General features: G+C 39.2%; 1 protein-coding gene across 7 annotated transcripts in view; it reads left to right on the top strand.

Moving 5' to 3' along the window:
- SLC4A4 (solute carrier family 4 member 4) overlaps positions 1-23556 on the top strand; it is a 385416-nt gene that overhangs the window by 293314 nt on the left and 68546 nt on the right. For all 7 annotated transcript variants that reach the window (XM_071221288.1, XM_053922271.2, XM_053922273.2 and 4 more), the window contains 3 exons: positions 642-816; positions 11409-11542; positions 17616-17887. In XM_071221288.1, the coding sequence (XP_071077389.1) occupies positions 642-816; positions 11409-11542; positions 17616-17887 (581 nt within the window). The remainder of the gene's footprint in view (positions 1-641; positions 817-11408; positions 11543-17615; positions 17888-23556) is intronic.

The raw sequence follows: 23556 nt of genomic DNA on the forward strand, positions 1-23556 counted from the left end.
TTCAACCACTGCTACTGTAGCACTTAATAATCCTCTTCCCCACTTCACATTTTCCTCGATTTTGAGCACCATGCATTTTTCTTATTTTATCTCCTCCACACAGAAAGTAAACTTACTGAGGGTGGCTGTTTTTTTCTCTGTCATTCACTGTTGTATCTCCAGCACTCAGATTAGTTCTGGGCATATCACAGATGCTCAAAAAACATTTGTGGACTGATAAGTGAATGAATGAATGAATGAATGAATGAATCAATCAATCAATCAATGAGTGAATGAATGAATGAGGCTGGGAAGGAAGCTGTGGCAATATTATAAAGGTCCTTGTATGATCTGCTCACATGTTTAGATGTTTTTCTTCATAAGGTGAGAAATTTTAACTTGTCTAGACAATCCACTCTCATTTAAAGACCCACTGTCTGATCTTTAGGGTATGTGACACCTAATTGGGTGACTGAAAAAGAGATAGATAGAAGAAGATTTATTCTTCCACAGTTTCCTGGTTTTATCTTAAGTGGTTAAGTAGTACCTTGCTCATGCAAGCACTGTAAGTACCAATTCTTTGTGGTTTAATAAGTGATCTCTTAGTTAATCGAATGGTCATTTATTTTACATTGTCACATGTTTGCTGTCCCCCTACCTAGGTTCTGCGGTGGACTAATCAAGGACATAAAAAGGAAAGCACCATTTTTTGCCAGTGATTTTTATGATGCTTTAAATATCCAGGCGCTGTCAGCAATTCTCTTCATTTATCTGGCAACTGTAACTAACGCTATCACTTTTGGAGGACTGCTTGGGGATGCCACTGACAACATGCAGGTGGGTCCGGTTGGGGGGGAGACACAAATAGGACAGCCCAGATTCCCTCCCCATCCCCGCAGTGCAGCTCGGTGAGAGGCAGATGGCCTTTCAGTTACTCAGCGTGATTTTCTTTCTTTCTTTTTCTGGATGCAGCATTTTACTTTGCTTCTGGCCTGCTGCTGTATTCCCAACATTTTAGTAGTGATAAAAATAGCTTGATGAAATCTGGCTTGAGTCACAGTGGAGAAAAGAAGGGAAGGAAATGAGGATGTACAGTTCTCTTTGGGCAAAAGCGTATTAGCTGCTTTAATTTTGTGTGGGGCACAAGGTGGAGATCTTCTACTACCTGGGGTGTATGGGCGGTATTGTTAAACTTGACGAGCACACTCTTTCTGGGAACGCACGATTACTGTCATTTTACACAGGATTTTCTCACAGGTGGATTTGCCTATCTGTCGGTAGAATTCAGCTTTAAGGAATACGAGATAAGAGTTCCTTCTCCTATCCCTCAATCTGCTGCTCATTAAGCTGTGAAAACTCTGGATTGACTTATTTTGTGTGAACCACAGTTTGTTGGCTACTTCGCAGGTGGCATTCGCCTAACTTTTGTATCAGCAATACCTCATGTTTTAGTGATAGGAAAGACACTTCAGGTCCCCTCAGTCCATCAGAAACGTATGTATAAAACTACTTTCAGTTGATCCCATCATTAAGAGAACAATAGGCCTTGTGCTAGGTACTGAACACAGAGTGAAGGTGATACTGGTATGTAAAGAACCAGCTTCAATCCCTTTTCAAACTCTGTCCTTCTCTTTTACTACTTGCTACTGTTTTACCTATGTGACATTCCTCAGTGCTGCCAGCCAGCTTCATGAGAAAAAAAAATACAGCTGATTCCAAATGATTGCTTTCCTTTCACTTCTTTTTTCTTCCCTGGGTACATTTATGTTTTAGATTTCTGCCTAAACATGAAAAATGTGATGGAGACTATCTATATTGCTCCAAGGAAAAAGGTAGAAACTATTTTAAATAATTGTATTTAGTTCCTTAATATAATTATTAATTTTTATGTTTTAGTTCTTATCTATCACTCCATTGCATTTTTTCCCCCAAACTTAGAGGCTTGAAACAACCCTTTTCTCCCTCATGGTTTGGGTGGTTGATGGACTTGGCTGGGTTGGTCCTCTCTTTGGTCCTCACACAGTTGTGAGATGGCAGCTGAGGTTGGGGTCACTGGAAGGCGACTCGTCCCATGCCTGGTGCCCAGGCTGGGACACATACAGAAGCTGGGGACTGAGGCCTCTCCATGTATGTGACTTTTCCATGTGGCTCGCTCAGTCTCTCTCACGGCTGGGAACCGTGAGGACTCCTGAGAGCCCGTGTTCTGTCAGAAGGAGACAGTTGCCACTCCCTGTGCTTGTTTCCACAGGAGTGTGTACTCAGTATTATTTCATTTTCTGGTTTTCCAAGAGAGATTGAAATCTGGTGATTTTAAAATATTGGCAACTGATGAACATTTTAAAAATAGCATTGTGCTGGCCAGGAAGCATATGTCTGTGTGCGTTCCCAGTGACAGACCTGCGGCCTGGGGAGCGGAAACCCCGTGTGCAGGACACAGGGGTGAAGTGTACGAAGAAGGTGTCACCCTACCCGTTTTTTTTCGTAAGGTAGAAATGAAACATTAAAGTACAACAGTGATATCAGTAATCAAATTTTTATAAAATCTGACTGTATGCAGACGGGATGGCTAAGTCTTCATCAAACGAAAGCATAATGATAACTAAAACAGATCCTTCAAGAAAACAGGTGGAAGCAAAGGTACCACAGAAGCACCCAGAGGCCACCATGGAGTAGACAATACAGGCAGCAGCCGTGTGTTAAGAAAATAAGAGAGAGCTGTGATTTTGAGAGAGTAGCAAGAACAAAACCGTCTCACTTTTAGAATATAAAGACTTCTTTGTGCAGCTTTTAAAATAATTTTATTCTTCAATTACAGCTTATAGTCAATATTATTTTATATTAGTTTCAGGTGTACAGCATAGTGGTTAGTCAGTCACATACTTTCCAAATTATCCCCCCTGGTACTGCTAGTGTCTACCTGGCCCCCTATGTAGTTATTACAGTGTTATTGACTATATTCCCTAGGCTGTATTTCACATTCCTGGGACTATTTTGTGACTGCCAATCCATAGTTATTAATGCCTTCACTTTTTTCACCTAGTCCCCCAACCCCTCTTCCCTCGGGCAACCATCTGATCTCTGTATCTATGAGTCTGTTCTATTTTGTTTGTTTATTTTTGTGCAGATATTTTTTCAACACTTTTATTTTCATGGATGTTCTTCTCTTTGAGTTGGAGACATTATGACACTTTCTATGTGTTGTTTATTCCCCATAAAAATGACTGAATTGAACGTCTTAGCTTTAGAACTCTGCACTGGAGCTGAGAAGTCTATTGAAGTCTACTGCTGACCCCTCCTAGGTGAACTAATTTCAGCATGAGTGAGTTCTTCGGAAAGTGAAGATTTCTGTTGTGCAACATTAACATGGATATTCTTCTTCTTTATGAGAAATTACATAGGGAAGGCCTTGCTGACGGAGTAAGCTGTTTTCTGGGTTCTGAGGACTTTAGGAGAAACAAATGCTTTCCATGGTCAAAATGTTAAGTGTCTATGTGTTGACTTTATCTATTTTAAGGACCAGGGAGTTAGGGACTTGACATCGTGAAGAGCATCTCCACCCTGCAGGGCGCACACTCTAACCCACGGCAGACCTGACGCGCTGGCGGTGGCAGTCTTCCTGCCTGGGCGGCAGGACAACAGAGCATTCTGTGGGTGTGGTGCTAGGGCCCAGGTCATTTCACAACTCTGTGGCAGAGGTTGATTCTTTCCTTTGAAAATATGTAATGTCTACTGTGTGCCAGACACTATTTTAAGTGCTGGGGATATAGATAAGTGACCAAAATAGATAGGAATCCTATCCTGACAGCTTTTACAGTCTAGGGTGTTGATAAAGCTGTCTTTTTTCTGTACCCCCAAGAGATACCCGTAGTGGGCTCATTTAGGGGGCGAGGTCCTCTGCCTCTGTTTGACACGGGAGATCAAGTTGAGCAGAAACGCACTGGCACAGCCTGAAATAACCTCCAGTTATATCACAAGCCTTCGTAATGTGGCAATGTGTTATTCTCAAAAGCACAAGCAGCTCAACTAAGTCAACTGAGAACAGTGCCCTTGCTTTTTAAAGGCAAGCGAGCCCCACAGAGATGGTTCGCACAGGGCCTTAATTGTCAGGCTCCAAATAGACACGGGTGCCGGGTAGAAACGTGTTGTGAAAACACAGATGAGTCACTGCGTTGCTGTTGTTTAAGCAAACTCTTCTGCCAGCTTCTGCGCAGGGGGCCTTGCCTACTCAAAGATAGGATCTTACATTTAAGCATTTATTTCAGAGCTGAGATATATATTCAGCTCTGAATATATATAATATTCAAATATATATTATATATAGTATGTTATATATACAAACACATATATAGCATGTTACTTATACAAATATATACAGTATTCAAATGCAGATTAATAATACAAATATATATAATATTTAACTTTGTATGCACGCATACATGTATGCATATAATCATGTGTATATAATAAGGTATCTATATATTTAATAATTACAAATAAATGTATATGATACATACTTAACATTCCCAGGCATAAATGCGTGTGCCCACACAAACACACAAGCACATTTCATTAGAAGCAGATCTGGGGAGCCATGTGGATTGTTTGCCAAGGACCTGTGCTCAGAATAAAACAGTGAAGCTATGATGGCTTCAAGTATAATCAATTCTTAGTGGCCTCATAGATGACTGTGCGGTTCCTCCCTTGGCGTTTTGACTGTGAGAGGACTCTGAGGCTTCCAGAGTGAGTATTCACGGCTTCCTTGTTAAGTGTGGGTCATGTTTCGCTTGGGCTTCTGGAAGTGACTGAACAGCTTCACCAAGAGTTGGTCGATCTTACATTTATCTAGGATCCAGCCCTGTCTTGGACCATTTGTGTTCTTAGAATTTAATGCGAGCACACCATTTCCGAGGTCCAGGAATTGTGCTGCCACTCACTATATGCTCGTTACTCTCGTTATCCTTCTCGGTAAGTCCCGCTGCAGTCACACTCTGGTTGCCTTGCCACGCTGCACAGTGAAAGGGTCTTTTCAGCGTCACCGTCCTGAAGCACGTCCTTTCTGCAGCTGAAGTCTGGGGTCACGCACATCAACTCCCGGCAGGGGGTTTACATCGTTAGTTGCCAACCAGATACACAGTTCTGTTCATTTAGATACTTCTAATTAAATTGTTAAATGTCTATTTAATAAGTATTTATGGATACCTTAGTCCATGGGCAAGATCCTAGAAAGCTTTTTTTTTTTTTTTTTTTTTTGGTACTTTGTGGCAAGTCTCTGTGTTATTTAAAAGTTGTTCTTAGCTTTAGGAAACAAAAGTATATTAACTTAAATCAACATTGTTGATTGTGAATGGCTGGACATAGTTTAGTGAAGATTGAATGAAGAAAGTAATTTAAATTTTTTTCCAGAAGTAAATATAATCCTATTTTCACAATCTCATAGCAAAAAAAAAATACAGTAAGATTTTTAGAATTCTGTGAATTTTGTGATATTCGTGGAGCTAACAGAGCACATTTTAAGGGAACTTGTCTCATAATAAAGAACATTTATAGTTGGCATCTCCAAATTTGAGGTTTTATTTTAGCATACTGCTGTGCTGAGAATATTTAATCAATCTGCTTAAATTGGAAGTACATCATTTCTTATTCACATATGATATTCCTTGATAAGATAGACATTTCCTTATGAAACTTATGTGCAATTTAAAACAGTAACTTCAAAGCAAATTGATAATTGCCTCACTACAGTTAGGGCTGTATAGTGATTTCAGGGTACCTAAATGTTGCACTTCGGTACCAGCATGCATTTCTTCCTTGAAGTGGAAATGTTAGAGGGCGTGTTAATCTGCCTGAACTGCAAAGTCCTGTGAATCTGCAAAGTCCAGAAACATTGCAATTTCAAAATGTTAGGTTGGGATAATCTATCTGTTGCAAGGATATGGCTGGGTTGTTCTGGTAAAGCAAAAATAAACGCGTATTTACCGACAAAGGAAGGGGCTCGGCATTGCTCATTTGTCTCCAGGATATGCCGGCCATTCCTTCTCCCAGGAGGGACTTCCAGTAATTTGCTTCACTTCAGGTACAGATTCTGAATTAAAACTGTTTGATTAAAGCGAAGTAATTTGTCACCAAATTTTACATACCAAAACTTTTTCTTTTCTTTTTTTTTTTAAAGGAAACTTTGTCAACTCTATTTCCTAGGTGGTCAGAAAATGATACTGACTTAGGCTGGTCAGGGATTCCAAATGTTGAAAAATTCTAAAATTATTTTGTGTTTGGCTTGAAATTACTTTAAGGTAGCTTTATTTTTATAAGATATAATTATGCATTGTAGAAAATTCAAGCAATACAATAAAACTACATAGAATGTAATTTTGCCCTTTAACTCATAACCCAGAAATAATAATCATTAACCTTTTCATGAACATTTTCCCATGCATCTTGCAGTGCAGATGAATATATAGGATTTTATAAAACTGAGATCATGAATATGCTGTTTCAAAGCGTGACTAGTATTTAGTGGAAGTCTTTCCACTTCAATATGGGTCACGGGAATAATTTTTAAGACTACATCTATCTGTACACACGATGTGTGCGCTATGATTTACTTAATAAGTCCCCTAGCAGTAGGGGATTTCAGTTTTCTCCAATTTTCTCATCTAAAAACAAAGGTTATGCCAATTTATACTTCTGTCAACAATGGACAAGAGTGTCTACTTTTCTACAGCCTCGCAAAAACAGGATTTTGCCCCATATTCTTATTTTTGTCATTCTGAGGGTTGCAAAATAGTAGCTCATTCTCAATTCAATTCAAATTTCTTTGATTTTTAGTGAGGGTGAACATCCTCCCACATTTTTATTGGCTATCTATTCTGATTTATATTTGTGTCTTTGGTATATTTTCCTTTTAGAAATTCATTTTTTTCCTCATTGGCTTGTAAGAACTCCTTGTATAATAAGGATATTTTCCTTTTGCTAGTCAGAAATATCACAAATATATTTTCCCCAGATTTACTGTATGTGTTTTCACCTTATTTATGATTTTTTGCTATATAGATTCTAATTTTTATGTAGTCAAAACCTTCAATCTTTTATAGTTTCTTATTTCCAGCATATATTTAGAGAGGTTTCCCTACTCCAAGATTAGAAAAATATTTATCCACATTATCTTAGTCCTTTTATGTTTTCATTTGAATTTTTTATCCATCTGGAATTGATTTTTGTGTAAGGTTATACTAGCGCTTGATGTTTGCACCCTTCAGATGATCTAGATACATTCTCAGAGCTCTTCCAACAAAAAAAAATATTGTAAAGCCTCCCTGTCTTGCCCATCCATTCTATTAGACTTGGAGTTGAAGCTCTTTGGTTAAGTTTTTGGCTCATACTTTTCTTCAAGCAGGGAGCTAATTTGTCTTTCAAGTCTTCCCACTTTTTTCAGTCCCTTCTGGGCAGTGTAAACAGAAACCCTGTTTATGACAACAAAGTACTTTTAGGCAGAGATGATGGCAATTAGGATTTGGCATCTGTGATCTGTCAGCAGAAACACTGATTTATAGGCTGCAGCTACACAGGTGAAATAAAAAATGAGGATTGGATATCCAATCTTCTGCCCATTGTCGATGGAACGGTCCATGTAACTGAGCCCTAACTGTGCTAGCGGGTCGTTCATATTTTGAAAGAGGAGGAAAGGTTGCTTGGATGGGACTCAAATTTGGGCCACAGGAGAATAACCCAATCTTCAGAGATCTTGATTTAATTTTTTAAGGTAGAGATAAAGAGCCAGTGCTTTTATTTCTTAAAAAAAAAAAAAAAAGCTTCCCAGCTAATTCTCATGTGACTCAAATTTGTTGATGCACTTGCATCATCCTGTCATCACCTTTGATCATACGGCTTGGCTCACGCTGGGAACCTGACATAAAGCTCCTGCAGGTAATTCAGAGCTTACCGCCTCTTCCCAGTGGCGATGCTTACGTGGCATTAGGCTGCATCGTCTTTCTTGGCCAAATTTCAGACTCAAAGACCTACCTAGAGAAATTTAATTTTATTATTCAACATTCTACACAGTTTGTATAAATTACCACTAATAGGGGCTAGAATGTCTCTTTTTATGCTTAGAAACATTTTAGTATTTTTTAAGCTTGAAATATAACAATGTTAGTGAATACTTTATCATTTTCTGCCACCAAAATACTTTATTTTTCAAGCTTCACTTGGTTGAGAGTTGTCAAAGAAATAGAGAAGTCTTCATTTTGGGGGGCAGTTGCCACTTTCCTCTTTCTGTTATCGCCATTCAGTAGCCACAGGTTGTGATTATTATTCCAAATACTACATTTCTTAATAAAAAGGACACAAAACAACAATGGTCATACAATGCTGATGTGAAGATTCTAAATTGCAGTAAAGTCAAAGTTGACAGCATGAATTTTTACTTTTTAATGCTGGTGTTACCAATCATAATTGCGTATTTTTTTCCTTTAGAATCTTACTTCCATGGCCTGAGTTCCTTTATGCTTGTTTGTTTTGTTTTGTTTTGTTTTGTTTGTTTTTTGAGGGGGGTACTGGTGCTGATTTTTCTTGGCTGTTTTGAGAAACAAGGGCCGTCTTTGGTTTAATTCCTACCCTGCAGAGAAATGTTCAGAAATTGTGTGCGATGTGGATTCATTGCTATAAAGTAAAACAGTTTTGTTTTATTATAGTCAATTCCATGTGTTTAGTAAGACGAGGAATCAAAAGAAGCAACTCCGTGGTCGTACTGTTGCCCCTTGAGGCTTCTGTGGACTTAGGAGTTGCTCTGGGGAATACTGAGGAGCTAAAGGGGTTTTTCCTTTTTTTCCCTGATGACTAATCTTCATTTTTTCAAGCCACTCCTTTTATTTTCTCTCTCCATCTCCTTCCTCTTTCGAAGGAAAGAGAAATGAAAGAGGCAGGCTGGGAAGGAAGGGGAAGCAGCATTTTACTGTATCTCTACTTTATTGTTAGTTCTTCATGTATTATTGTCTCATTTAGTCCAAATGATTATCCTGTAAAATAGCCATTAGTGTTCCGGAAGAGAGAATTAGGACTTAGGGAGTCTGGTGACTGATGGAGCTGGGATTTAAACACAGATATTCCTGACTCCAAGATGCTGTTAGTGCTGAGCCCCCCGGAAGTGACCTTGGAAATCATCTAGTTCAACTTCATCTTATATCTAAATAAGTACATTATTTATATGTTACAATTCATCAAAAATGTATTATTTATTATCTATGCTAAGCACTTTACATACATTATCTAGCCTAACACGTATACTAAGGCATAGAGAGATTAAGTAACTAGCTTACAGTCAGAGTAAATGGGACAGTCCAGAGGTAAACTTGACATTGTCCAACTCCAGAGTCCATTGTTATACTGTACCAGCTCGATGTTTTTCTTGTACACGAGAAAACTGTATTTGACAAAGATTAAGTGACATTCCCAAGATCATCATCTCCTTGGTCACAGAAGGAAGTCTAGACTCTAGATTTGGTGACTGCCAGTTTTTTGTTCTTTCTACTACTACACCGTGGGTGCCACTAGATCAGAAAGGGACAAAATACAAGCCTAAGCAAGATGGGCTGGAGCACTTTGCGGCATGTGATTCTGCTGCACGTGGGAGCGCAGCCCCTGCATTCTCGTGAGTTGCTGGGGAGGTTGCTCCTCCGTGGGAGTCGGGCATAGCAGTGTCTTGGTGAGTTGCAGCTATGAGAAATACACACGTCCACACATTGTTTTCTTTTTTTGTCTCAGTGAACACTGATTATCATAAATCAGAAAAGGGGTTTCTGATAGTTCCCTTTATAAATTGCTTTAAATTCTAGGTACAGTTAAACTAAAGTTATTTATTGTATGAGATTATTTTTTAAATTTCTGTGTTGTCAAGAGGAACATGTCAAAATTTGGTGAAAACAGTTCTTTTCTCAGAAATGTTGGAAGCATCTCCGAGTTCAAGCAAGTTTCTTTCCAGTTCAGTGTATATAATAAATCACCGTTCTCTGTTACAAAATCATCACAGAATGGAAACGCTAGCACTTACCAAAGGATCAAGTACTGAAATAAAAATAATCTGCCTTTGAACTCTCACATGGCATCCATAAGTCAAAGCCATCTTCTGGGAGATAGTAATTGTTATCTTTACCGAATGAGCAACGGTGGCTGTGGGCCTTTGATAGGTGGAAGTTGGGGTGTGATTGGGGCATTTCTCCTTGGATTCCTTCAGTGCTGCCCAAGTACCTGCAGAGCACGTGGAGGTATAGTGTTCAGCATGAGGGGGGAAGGAGAGCATGGTGACGCTAGGAGACCCTGTTCCTGCCCTTGCAGTCGTCAGGGGCGGTGTCAAATCAAGCAGAGATTCTTAACCCCACATTCTTCCTGCCTCCCTCCCTCCCTCCCTCCCTCCCTCCCTTCTTCCCTGTGCCCTTTCACACCCAGGCTGTGCTGTGTTTTGATCCTGTAATAGTGATCAAATATCAATCCTATATTAAATTTACAAAAGGATCTTTTTTGCAAATAAAACATGTACTTCTCTAACTGAAATTTGAGGTGAAAAATAGAGGAAACAGGGTAGTTTGCCATCATGGGAGGCATTGGTCCCAAGTGATGTGATTAAGAAAGTTGGCATAATTTTGTAAGTTGGTGATGTTTTGTGTTCATTTTTCTTTGTTCTAGTTTTGTTGAAGGGAAAATAATGGGTTGATTTCTGGAGCTGTAACTACAGGAAGACATGGCCACAAAAGTTTAGCTACTAATGTCCCTGCACACTTATTTCCTCTAAGATAGAGTAAATGGAAACTCCTGTATAAGTTCACATTGAACAATGAATATGTAATACGAACATTTTTTTGGAATTGATGTCTTAGAGATTGCAGGATGGAAGGCAAATCACTTTTTATGACCCCTTTGCACCTCTTTTCACTTGAAAAGCTTTCCTTTAAAAAATAGCTTTTGTGCATAAAATATAGCTACTTCTCAGTACCTGCTGTGTGCCAGGTGAGATCGTGCTGAAACAAACGTGAGGTGACCACGAAGAGGAAAGCACCATCCCAAGTCCTACATCCTGGCCACCCACTTGGTGGGATTACATATTGTGATTTTATATGCAGAAGCTTCAGTTACGATTTTCAGAATGGACCAGAGTCATCTTCCGCCTTCTGTAGCCAACCACCAGTCACTTTAGTCACTGCAGTTCTCTGGAGCCGTTCAGCCAGTGGGGTAGGGAGGAGTGACGACTAAACTGTGTGTGTGCGGAAATAAACGGTAGTGCTCGCGTGGGTAAGAATCTGTTGTCCGTATCTATTTGATGTGTTTGCTGCGGACCTCCTGAGAGCATGTTCTTGTGGCTTCATCTCCCTTGTGACATCACACACGAGAAGAAAGCAAGACATGTTTCTTTTAACACCTATATTTTCTCTCTTAATTAGGGCGTGTTGGAGAGCTTCCTGGGCACAGCTGTCTCTGGAGCCGTCTTTTGCCTCTTTGCTGGCCAGCCACTCACTATTTTGAGCAGCACTGGACCTGTTCTCGTTTTTGAGAGGCTTCTCTTTAATTTCAGCAAGTATGTATATGCATATCTTATTATCAATTGGGGCTGTTTAACTGGCACATCCATAGTGTAGATAGAGCACAGAATAGTAATTCGGTAGATCAGAATCCAGGCATTGTAGAATTTGGTGATTGAAAGACCCTGAGAAATTAGGTAGTCCAGCAGTCATTTTACCTTGGATTGAATGGAGGCCCATGTGTTTTATTATCTGCTCACCTCCACCTTGAGTCTCTGCCGTTCCTGTCCAGCTTTGTGCCGCAGGGGGCCGACCTCTGTGGGATGCAGCCCGTGGGCTCCTCTCCCCTCTGGCTTCCTGTGGGTTTTGGTGGAGTGTGGAGCACCAACAGGACAGGAGTGAGGAGACATCGGGATGCGTGTCCGCCTCCCCTCCCCTCACTGGCTCTGCTCTAGCCCCGCAGTCTGGTGGTGGCTTGTCCCTCGTGTAGCCCCTGCAGGGTGGTGGCTGCTCCACCCGGCTTAGCCCTCACCAGGCGCTAGGGACTCTGTTCCCTGCTTGGCCTTTTCAAGCCAGGAGGTAGGAATGGCTTCCTGATGGGGCTCGTCCCTGAGTGCCTCGTCATCCTCTGGTTTACTCACAGCCCCGGAAACAGCCCGTTTGTTAAGTTTTTTCAGAAACCGATTTGAGAATGACTTCTGTTTCCTGCCACGATTCTGACTGACGCTCCGGTGAAATGAAATGCCTTGTTCCAGGTCACATGGCTCGTCCATGAGAGAGACTGGGTGCTCGTGTGGTCCACTGCGCCTAACCTCACTGTAACGTTTACAGTGTTTTTAGCTAAAAGACACATTGTAAGCCTCGGCTAAGTAAAATGTAATGCTTGCTGACTGCTGACCTGGTACCAAGTATCATTCTACGTGCATTGCACAGAATAATGAATAGGGACTCTTTATTTAATTCTTGCAGCAGTCCTGTGAGGTGGGGCTGACCCTGTTTTGTAGGTGAGAAAGCTGGTATGGCGTGGGTGAATAGTTTGCTGAAGGTCACATCACCAGTCATTGGCAGGGCTGGGGTAGGAATCCCTGCTTTCTGACTTCAGAGCCTCTGCCTCTTACAGAATCACTGGACATGACTAATGGACATGACAATTATGATATTAATATTTTCTTTTAGAAATTGATGGATTGTTGTAAGAAGGAGAAAATTGAGTTAAGCGAATTATCCAAGTGGCCACATTAGCACACAAATGGATTTGAAATAAAATTGGGTATTCTGGCCTCTTTCTAATGAACTTAATACTTCTAAGAGAGAATTGCCTTTACCGGCAGATCTCAGTCCTTAAACGGGTTGCAGAATTTCTTAAAACTTGCAGCACTCCTTGTTGGAATTCCCATATTCTTATATTATTATACGTTTTTAGGATTTTCATGTTAGAAATATCATTGCCTACGTAATACCTCATGGACTTTACGACTCATTTGTGGCAAGCCCTTGAAACTGTGCCATCAGAAATGATCAGAAGGTAGAAGAAGGGATGAGGATTTAAAACTAGTGTTTTGAAAACTGGCTTGAGAACATCAGTGAGGGTCTTCTGAGAATTTAAAAGTTCTAAATTTTAAATGATGTGAGCTTTTTGTTGCTCGTTACCACACATCCTTTCTCCCTTCTAATTCTCAGGACATTGGAAAGACTTCTGTTCATGTCAGTTTACAGAAGAGTCAAACAATTTTTCTATGTTTAAGGAAACATTGTGTGAGACAAGAAAGTCTTTGTGGAAAGATTAAACAAACATGCACTATAAACAGGAACAAACATGCACAACCTTTGCAGAAAGATTTATTGGATGCAATGTGATTAGAGCCTTAATCTACAGAAAATGTTTGCATCTCAGTTTACTTTAGATAATTGTAGGAGAGAGATTATTTCCTTTTACTAAGCAAGTTAGTTTCTCACTTTCCCTTCTGTTTCATCATAATTGGTAACATAAACATAGTTCTAAGCGATTTATTTGAAAACAGTTGTAAAGCAACAAGAAACATTGTAATTCAGTGATGGATTTAAAGCAGGGTCTCTTGAATGTTTTTTGTTGTGGCAAACTTTATTATTATATTCACAATGCTGTATCATTTACTTAAATGTGATAACAACAGGGCTGATACTTTGTCTGGATGCAGAGTATTTGTGTAGACCACTAATTCCCAAAGTGTGTTTCATCAATTAGTAGTCCCTTCGATGCTCTACGAAGAAAAGCTTCTATGATCCCAGTAAGTCTGGGAAATGCTGCATATTTTATCTCCCTCTTGTTAGTTTACTTCGCACTTTAGCTTAGTAAGGGATCTGAGAAGTCCTTCAGTAAATAAACTGTTTTACTCTGTCTTGCCCAGACTTTCCCCAACATATTTAATGATTTTTTAGAAATAGGTACATTCTTGTTTTGCAGGTTCAGTGGACTCAAACAGTAATTCCACATAATCCACAGATTTTCTGACATGGGATATGGGTTGTAATATTTGCCCTGTAAACTGGAAAATCATAAAAGAATATGAGTGATGTGCTGTGGCCTTCTAAAAGTAGTAATAGAATGAAAGAAAGAGCTCATAATTGTTTTCCCAATTCTGCAGTCTCTTTTGCATTGTTTTTCTACATTGCATCCCAACAATAGATAATTATACTAGGTTCTCTTTAATGAGGAATCTGAAGGAAGTTTTTAAAAATTGTGTTCTAAGCCATGTAGAAACTTCATAAAGTTGGATGTTAGCCTGTATAATTACTTGACCATTCAACAATTTCTTTCTTATATTCTTTGAACAATTTACTTAGAAATCTTAAAATGATTTTCTTCTACTATATTACTGTATTTATTCATTTAGCTTAAGGAATTTATATTTGTTTGTCAGTAGCTGAACATGTTTCAATAGTTTTTCAGTTCATCTGTATCCTTGGTTTTATGCTACGCAGAGACTGACTCAAAAAATCTACAAACACTAAGTGGTTCCATAAGGATATAAACCCATTTTCTCCTTCTAATTCACCATAGTTTTTTTTGTCTCTTACTGTAATTTCCTGTTACGTTTTATAACTTAATTGCTATTGAAATTTGGCACCAAAGGTATCGAATGTAATATTGCCATTTTATTGCAGTCATTACTATTGATCAACTTGTTTTAAAAAGTTTCTCATCTTGTATTTCTCTTTCTCCTTACTGCTATAAACATTTTCATAATGAAATGCCATTGGTTTTAGTGATTTTTATTTGGATTATTCTTTTAGAGCTGCTCTGACAGTATTTAAGTATTTCAGAGCAGCTAGTTTGGTATATTATTTAGGTCTTAAGATTTAAGTTTATCTGTGCATTTTCCCCCTTTGACTCAAACTGCTAATGTCCCTAATCACCAGCTGGTTAATGATTTGTATGTCATCCTGTCCTGGAAACATCAATTCTATTAACAACTGTTGGCATTCTTAGGACAAATCAAGATTGCTCTTTTATCTTGTTAGGAAGCACAACTGGTCCTTGGTTAAAAGTTATTTTATTTTAGTTAAAAAGCCTGTTGGCTCAGGTGTAATTAAACTGTGTTTCCTAGTTCTGACCCTGACACTGGCACTCGGGCGACAATGTCAGTTCTCTCCAGTTCCTAGAGTTTAGATTTCTCTACAGTCTACTTAACTCACAAAGGTAAGGGTTAGACAGTGCCTACGAGCCAACAGTGGCATTTCAGAGGAGCCTGAAAAGGACTGCAGAGGGTGTCTGCAGTCAGCCTCCAGGAAACCCACAGACCATAACTCTCTACTCCCGTGTTAACCTCCTGCTTTGGTACTGCATGCCAAGTTGTGGGGTTTGGCGAGGAGGCGGAAATAAAGGACAAGACTTTAAGGCCCATCTATTAGGCACTAACTACAAATAGGATAGGGGAACCATGGTGTAATTGTTTAAAGGAGCAGGACAAGAATACAGTGATTTGTTTTCTGGTCCAGCTCTGCGCGTGAAACGTTGGCTTTGGGCACATGACTAAACTCCCATTGGCCTTGGTGTCCTCATCTGTATAATGGGGCATAATTGACTGATTGGTATCTGTATTAATCAGGATTCTCCAGCAAAACAGAACCAATAGAATATGTATGTACATATATAAAGAGGCTTATCATATGGAATTAGATCATATGATTATAGCGGCTGGCAAGTCCAAAATCTGCAGGGTGAGCCAACAGGCTGGAGACCCAGAACTGATGTTATAGTTCAAGTTTGAAGGTTGTCTGCAATAGAGGTAGGAAGAGCCCATGATAGAGATAAAATCCAAAATCAGTCTGCTAAAGAATTCTCTCTGGCTTTGGGGAGGCCAGTATTTTTGTCCTATTCAGGCCTTCAGCTGATTGGTGAGGCCTCCCCACATTATGGAAAGCACTCCGCTTTGCTCAAAATCTACCGACTTAGATGTTAATCTCATCCAAAAACACCCTTAGAGAAACATTCAGAGTGTCTGACCACATATCTGGGCACTGCATAACCCAGCCAAGTTAACACATGAAACTAATCATCACATTATCTAAGGAACTATTAAATCTGATATTCTATAAAATTTCCTGTCAGTTATCTTCTTATTACATGAGATAGCTCATAGGTCAATGTCAGAAACTGTCTCGGTCAAGTTCTGGGTCACAGGCACATTAATCCATCAAGCAGGTCTTTATTGGACACCTGCTAAGTGCCAGGCACTGTGCTAGGCAGAAGTTTGAATTCGATTCCGAGAGCAGTGGGAAGCTATCAAAAGGTCTTTGAGGTATCTGATTTACATTTAAAAAGATCTTTTTGGCTGTTATGTGAAAAATGGCTTTGAATAGGATAAGCATGGATAGGAGTAAGGATATCATACCAGTAAAGAGGTTCTTATAATAAGTAGATAACAAATTCTTGTTGGCCCAGACTGGGTTGTTGATGGCAAAGCTATTGATATACTATATTTAGTATATTTCCCAATACCTTTGGGAAAGTATTAAAATGTATTACTAACAGTTGTCAGTAACCCATTGTCTAAAAACAAGGATATAGAGCTTCAAGCATGTATGATCACTGATTTATTTCTTTGCCTCATACAAGAACTGTGATGACTATTATCTACTTTTTGTCACAAAAAGTTATGAGAAAAAAATCATAAAGCACTCACCACGTAATTTTAAATGAATCGGTATGCAATGATAAAATGTCAATACTTGATCCCTATTTTCCTAAATGTGAATGTCGAACTGTTCACTTGTAAGCAACAGAAAGGCATTGAAAAACAATGGCCCCTTTAGATGGAGGCGGCCTGTACCAAGATGCTGTTCCACACCCAACTTCAGAAGGGTGTCGAGTCGAGAAGTGGTCACATGTGGTTGTAGCACAGCAAGACTGCCTTTCCTGATCGGACTGCATCTAATCTCATCTCCTCACATTGGTGGCCCCAGTGAGCCTTACGCATGGTCTTATGCCTTGTGCATTTTTAAGAACTCTTTCGCCTTTTCCCGGCTTGACCCTCCCTGTCCTTTCCAGAAAGTTTCTACTTAAATATCTTGAGTTTTTTTCTGCGGCTTCACCAGTCCCCCAGCCAGAACTGACTAATTCTTCTTCTTCTGTGACACTGTGTGGACTTTTAGAAATCACTTAGTATTTTACAGTGAGATTATATTTATCAGTTTGTCTCTCTCCGCAGAGTGTGAAGACTCCAGGACAGAGAACATGTTTATCTTAGTGTCTTCATTGGCTAGCAAAGCTCACAAACATTTATTGAACACATACTGGGTTTGGTTCTGGTGTTAGGTTTTCAAGTCATTTGCTTTATAAACTCCATGAAGGCAGGGAAAACATTTTTTGAGTAAGAAAATGAATGAATTCACATACAAATGGTATGGCTGCTTTTGCTGTGTTTTTCTCAAATTGGAATTTTTTTCTTTATGGCAGCATATTAGTATTACTAGACCAAATCTTTAAACTTAATATTTTCTGGAAAAAAGTCAAGAATGAGCTTTTATCTAGTGGCTCAAAGTGGTCTTGTATTTTTAGCGATCTTTCTGCTAAAATACATTTGGTAGTTTTACATTACTCTCTGTGGTCATTGGAGAAGGAGTGTAACCTTTCTTTCTTCTTTTCAGGGACCATAATTTTGACTATTTGGAGTTTCGCCTTTGGATTGGCCTGTGGTCAGCCTTCCTGTGTCTCGTTTTGGTAGCCACTGATGCCAGCTTCTTGGTTCAGTACTTTACTCGCTTCACTGAAGAGGGCTTCTCTTCCCTGATTAGCTTCATCTTTATCTACGATGCTTTCAAGAAGATGATCAAGCTTGCCCATTACTACCCCATCAACTCTGACTTCAAAGTGGGCTACAACAGTCTCTTTTCCTGTGTCTGTATGCCACCCAACCCAGGTAAGGACGCCATGTTTAGTGTTTGTGCTTGCCCTGTGTTTGGAGGAGGGTGTGAGCTTCATGCATGCACACATTCAACATGGGATCATGGTCCTCATGGAGGTTTTTTTTTTTTTTTTTTAATTTTCTCTGAGGAACTATGTGGCTGAATTTGAAGTTTCATTGGCTGAGGTATCTTAGCCAAGTGATTCAATCAGGAAGTGAAACCAGGAGCTCTGGAATATAAACATAACTAGCTCAATACTTAAAATTAACTGAAACTGCAGTAGTTGCAAGGAAATTTTGTGTCTATTATTAGTGATCTTGTCTGATAGGTGAGAAAACCAGTACATATTTTATACTAACAGATGTACGGACCAGACAAACATAGTCCTTTGCATTTCTGTCCTGTGTTTCACTGCTTCACTATTGCTACAGGAATCTCTTCCTTTAAGTAAACTCTGCATAGATTATTTTAAGCCTATAAGAGAAACAGAGAAGATACTAATTCACTTTGTATAAGTTGAAGTGTGAAATTAAAAATAAATTCAGACTGGAGTCACCTGGTGATAAAGTAGCACCTGACCATTCATCTCTGTTAGACAACGTAAATAATAAAGGAAAGGAAAGGAAGAAACAAAAGAAAGAAAGAAAAGAAGGAGTGTTACGTTCTCAGAGCAGATTTATACTCTAGAGTCAAGAAAGACATAAAAGTGAAATTAACTTCTGGGAATGAATACGGTTCTATACATCTTAGTACTCTAATATCCGTCTTGCCAAACCTGAGAACTTCTCTAAAAACACATGTTCAGCCTGGTCTTTGGATGTTTTTCTTGCAGAAATTCATCATCATTTCATAATATGGAAGGCATTTGGAAAACAGGATTCACTTTGAGGGAAGTTGCTTTACATCTGTTATAGACAATTAAGTGGTAATAGTGCTAGTGATCCCAAGTTATGCAATTAGCTACAGGTTGATGCCCCTTAATGTAAAAATTAATATACAACTCACACTCTGGATCACAGCACCAGAAGTACGGCCGTGTTCTGAGGGCTGCATAAACCCGGGCATGAATGCGGGGCACGGTCATGCAACATTTAGTTATAGAGTCTAAGGGAAAATCTTGTATATTTATAGTAAAACAAATGATTGTATTGTAGACTAGAATGCAAAATGCGTGCGAATTTAAAAATGAAACAAAATGCTACAAAGGATATTGATGCACGCGGCGGGCTCTGTCAGATTACTCACAGGTATTTGAGTTGTGTGTCTTAATGAGATATTATCTTGAGTGGAGAGAGAAAAGAGAACAGTATTTCCCTACAAATCGGTCTGTCAGTAGTAACACCGATGAAAAGACAGGGTATCGTTTTGCTTTGCACTCATGGATTTTTTTTCTTGTGTAAGGAAAATCAACACACACTAAAGGAAAACCCATGCTTAAAAGCAAAGCAGAGAGGGTACAAAGTGGAAAGAAGAAAATTCAGGAGAACACAAATGACGTATAGTTATAAAGGCCTATTACTCTTAAGATGTATACTGATTGGAAATAATTTCAGAACTTAAAACTGCTTGGAAAAAATAGGTACTTAATACATGATAGACAATATTATTAGAATCAATTAAATATGCCCTCCCACCCCCCACCAGAGAAACACAGATGTTACCGTTACACAACTGTGTAGAGCTCTTCCCACGAGAGCAGGGGAGAAAACCCCTAGTAATCATCCGTTCTGGACTTTCAGGGCAAGTCCAGACTGGCCATGTTCAAAATATTGGGTCACAGGCACAGAACAGGTCCTTAAATAGCACGGTTTCATTCAAAGCCATTTTGTTGTAACATTAATAAGGTCCTGTAGGAAATTAACTCTTGTTTATAATCAGCCTATGGGTAAAAGTATACATCATTTTGCATAAAGTCACAGCCTATTGACAATGTTAAGTGAAAGCTTCCTGTATTTAATTGTGGGATTTTGAACTGTTCGTTTATTTATTTCCATCTGTATGTACATATTTATGTATTTATGAAAAAGTCTGTAAGCTGACCTTGTAGGCAAGCCTGAGTGAATATACAGTGAGATTTTTTCAAAGGACGAAAGTGCTGCTCAGCTGTTCTGAGCTTGGAGGTGTTTAAAAAGACAGACAAGGGCTTTGTCAGCACACCTGTCTCAAAAAAGATCTACCTATTGTCAGCTCTGGACCTACCTGAGGCTAACGGAAACTTGTATCCATTGTTTTAATGGGATGCTGGCAGAGAAGGCAAAATGAAAGCCAGGAAGACATATCTAAATGTGTTTTCAACAAAAAGATTTTACATGTAATTTTCCTTCCAAGAAGGACCTTTGTTTTCTTGAAAAAGTGATATTGAGGGTTGAACTGATTTGACAGGGTTTTTTTTTTCTTTTTAAATTTTATGTTGTTCACGTACAGTTCTCTGCCTTTTCCCCTATCCCAGCCCAACCCCCAGCCCTCCCCACTTCCCTCCCGTTTCCACCCCCCCCCCCGTTATTGTCCATGTGTCCTTTATAATTGTTCCTACAAACCCTTCACCCTTTTCTCCTGAAATTCCCTCCCCTCTCCCCTCTGGTCACTGTCATCCTGTTCTCAATTTCAGTATCTTTGGTTATATTTTGCTTGTTTGTTTTGTTGATGAGGTTCCTGTTAAAGGTGAGATCCTATGGTATTTGTCTTTCACGTGGCAAGTGCTGGCTGAAGTGCTGACAGCTTTTCCTTTGACCTGTTTCCCCCAGGTTGTGTAAAAGTCAGTCCTAAGTAGCGAGGGGTTGTCTTGGATGAACCGACAATTCCTCCTACCTCCAGTTGGCATCAGTAAGACAGTGCTCCGGGGCTTTGATGTCAGAAAATCGTGTATCCCAGTCCTATCTGGGTAATGCCCAGGGTGGACTTTGGGCAAGTTCCCTTCCCCGAGGTATCTTAGCCTTGCTAGATAATTTGTAGAATGGGGTAAAAGTAGTACCTACCTTATGGAACTGTTTTGAAGGGGAAAACATAAGATGTAGAGAAAATACTTAAGACAGTGTCTAGCATATAATAAATAATTAAATGTTAACTGACACTATTATTACTGTTTTTATTCATTAAGGCTTAAGGCTCATGAGTATCTTATAAGTATGAACAATAGAACAAAGGAACCAGTTTTCATCATTCTCCCCCCTGAGCAAACATTCTGGGGCAGGTGGCCCATTCTGCAATAAGACTGCTGGTTGCACTCTGTGTTTTTAGAGTCGTCCAGATGAGTGGCACTGGTGACAGATATGTTCATGAATGCAAGGGTTATATAAACCTATGGAGATGGAATCTGTTTCTGGTTTGGGAAAAGGCAAATGATTTTTTGCATTTTGATGACAGTCCATGTTTTACAAAACCCTTAAAAATTAATGAGTATGTATTTCTCCAATAACCTTAATATGTTTTTATGGCAAACTGCAAAAATCCACCATAAATTTAGTACTTCATGATAGCAAACTGAAAAATGATAGTGGGAGAATAATGCAGTTGCATATACAGCTAGAGTAAGTATTCTAAGAACAACAAAAGACTGGTCTTTCATCACAACATGCACTCCTAGGAAAAGAATTCAGTCAATGAGTCAATAATATTTAAACTGGCGGATGGCTTGTTTTTCAGCACTGGGGCAATATGTTACAGTGAACCGGCAACTGTGCAGATGTAGTCGTGATCCTGCAAACAGAGAAATGATTTTCCAGGAAACAAAATGGGAGTCATTTAATCACTAAGAAAACTATTCTCAGCCACAATCATATTGTGATTTTTTTGTGTGTGTGATCTTTCTTGTTCTCACTTGCTTCCCTAAAACTTCATCACTTCCTGAGTTTTCTTTTTCTTTTAATTTAAGTATAGTTGGTATACAATCTTATATTGGTTATATTTGTTTCAGGGGTACAATGTAGTGATTTGACATTTTTCATACCTTACAATGTGATCACCCCACTAATCTGGGTAATCATTTGTCACCTTGTAAATGTATCACAATTGACTATATTTCCCTTTCCCTTTTGACTATTTCACCCATCCCCCCACCCCTCCCATCATGTAACTATCCCTTTGCTCTCTGTTACTGTGAGTCAGTTTTTGTTTTGTTTGCTTGTTTATTTTTAGATTCCATATATAGGTGAAACCATATTTGTCTTTCTCTGCCTGACTTATTTCACTTAGCATAATGCCCTCTGGATCAGCGGTCCCCAGCCTTTTTGGCACCAGGGGCTGGTTTCCTGTGGGGGATGGGGATGGTTTCAGGATGATTAAAGTGCATTACATTCAAGCTCACTTCCTGCTGTGCAGCCCTGACTGGCCCCTGTTCTAGATCCATCTGAGTTTCCTTTTCCTAATACACCTTTTTATCCCTTCTTCTCACCCTATCTATTGCTCAGTAACGTAGGTTGTATACCTAGGTTCTCGTTTACTGAAGAACTAAGGAAGCTCAGTTGCAAGTGCTAAAAGGAAAATTGGCCATGAAGTTTGACCTATCAGTCAGATGGATACATGACTTTTGTGCTAATATATCCTTTGCTCAGAAATGGGATAACTATTAATTAATGTACAGCCAATAGATGTTTTATACTATCCACTGTGCCTTGATGGTTTCATAGCAGACGTGTATAAAAAAGAAGACGATTCAGCCCTGACCAGTGTGGCTCAGTTGGTTGGGCGTCATCTTGCAAAGCAAAAGGTCTGTTCAATTCCTGGCCAGGGCACATGTCTAGGTTGGGGGTTTGAGGCAACCAACTGATGTTTCTCTCTCACACTGGTGTTTTTCTCTCTCTCTTTCTCCCTCCACTCCCATCTCTACAAGTAAGTAAGGAAGGAAGGAAGTAAATAAATAAAAGCTTTTAAAAAAATGGTAAAGTTCAAAAACCAAAAGTGAAAACTGGAAATACCTAATTGAAGGACAAGTAACAATATCTCATTTCATCACCAACATCCCAATTTGGAAAATCGCTAGTGTGATAAAGTGTAAACCATATGTGCTTTGGAGTAAAAGAAACTGAGTTTGAATTTCAGCTGTAACTAGCAGTGTGACCCTGGGCTATGGCAATTACCTCATATCTTTGTTTTATAACCTGTGAGCTGAGTTAGTAAATGCACTTTCTCTTAGAGGTTCCCATAAGGATTAAATGGAATACCATATATAAAATTGTCTGGCACCAAACAAACACTGCATAAAAATTTGTTCTCCCCAACCCCCCCCTGCCATTTCTCATTGTTCCACAAAAGATGCTTCAATGGTTTGTATTCATTGAAAGGGGTTCAAACATTTTATTTTCCCTGAAGTTTTCCTAGAGAAAGATACTAATTAGGCTTCTACCAGAAGCCTATGAAAAAACTAACAACTAACAAGCTGTTGCAGATAAATGTGAAATGTTCAAGTCATATTTAAAGAAAATATCTTAAGGCATTCAGTTCATCGTAATTAGAAAACGTAATCCTATTCCACTGAATCTCAAGACCACATGAGTATTAACAAACATACATATACCACACAGAGTCACGTAGAAGAAGGATTTAAAGTCCTAGAGGTAAGATGTTCGGTTCTTCTAAGTGACATCTAATTCATTCAAAAACATAAATGTCAGTATTTTGTAAATAGGGAGTAGGTCATGGACTTTCTTTTTTTCCTTTCTCCTACCCTTTTTTCTTCCCCTTCTGC

This window comes from Desmodus rotundus, chromosome 4 (assembly GCF_022682495.2).
Source record: "Desmodus rotundus isolate HL8 chromosome 4, HLdesRot8A.1, whole genome shotgun sequence".
NCBI classification, from domain to species: Eukaryota; Metazoa; Chordata; class Mammalia; order Chiroptera; family Phyllostomidae; genus Desmodus; species Desmodus rotundus.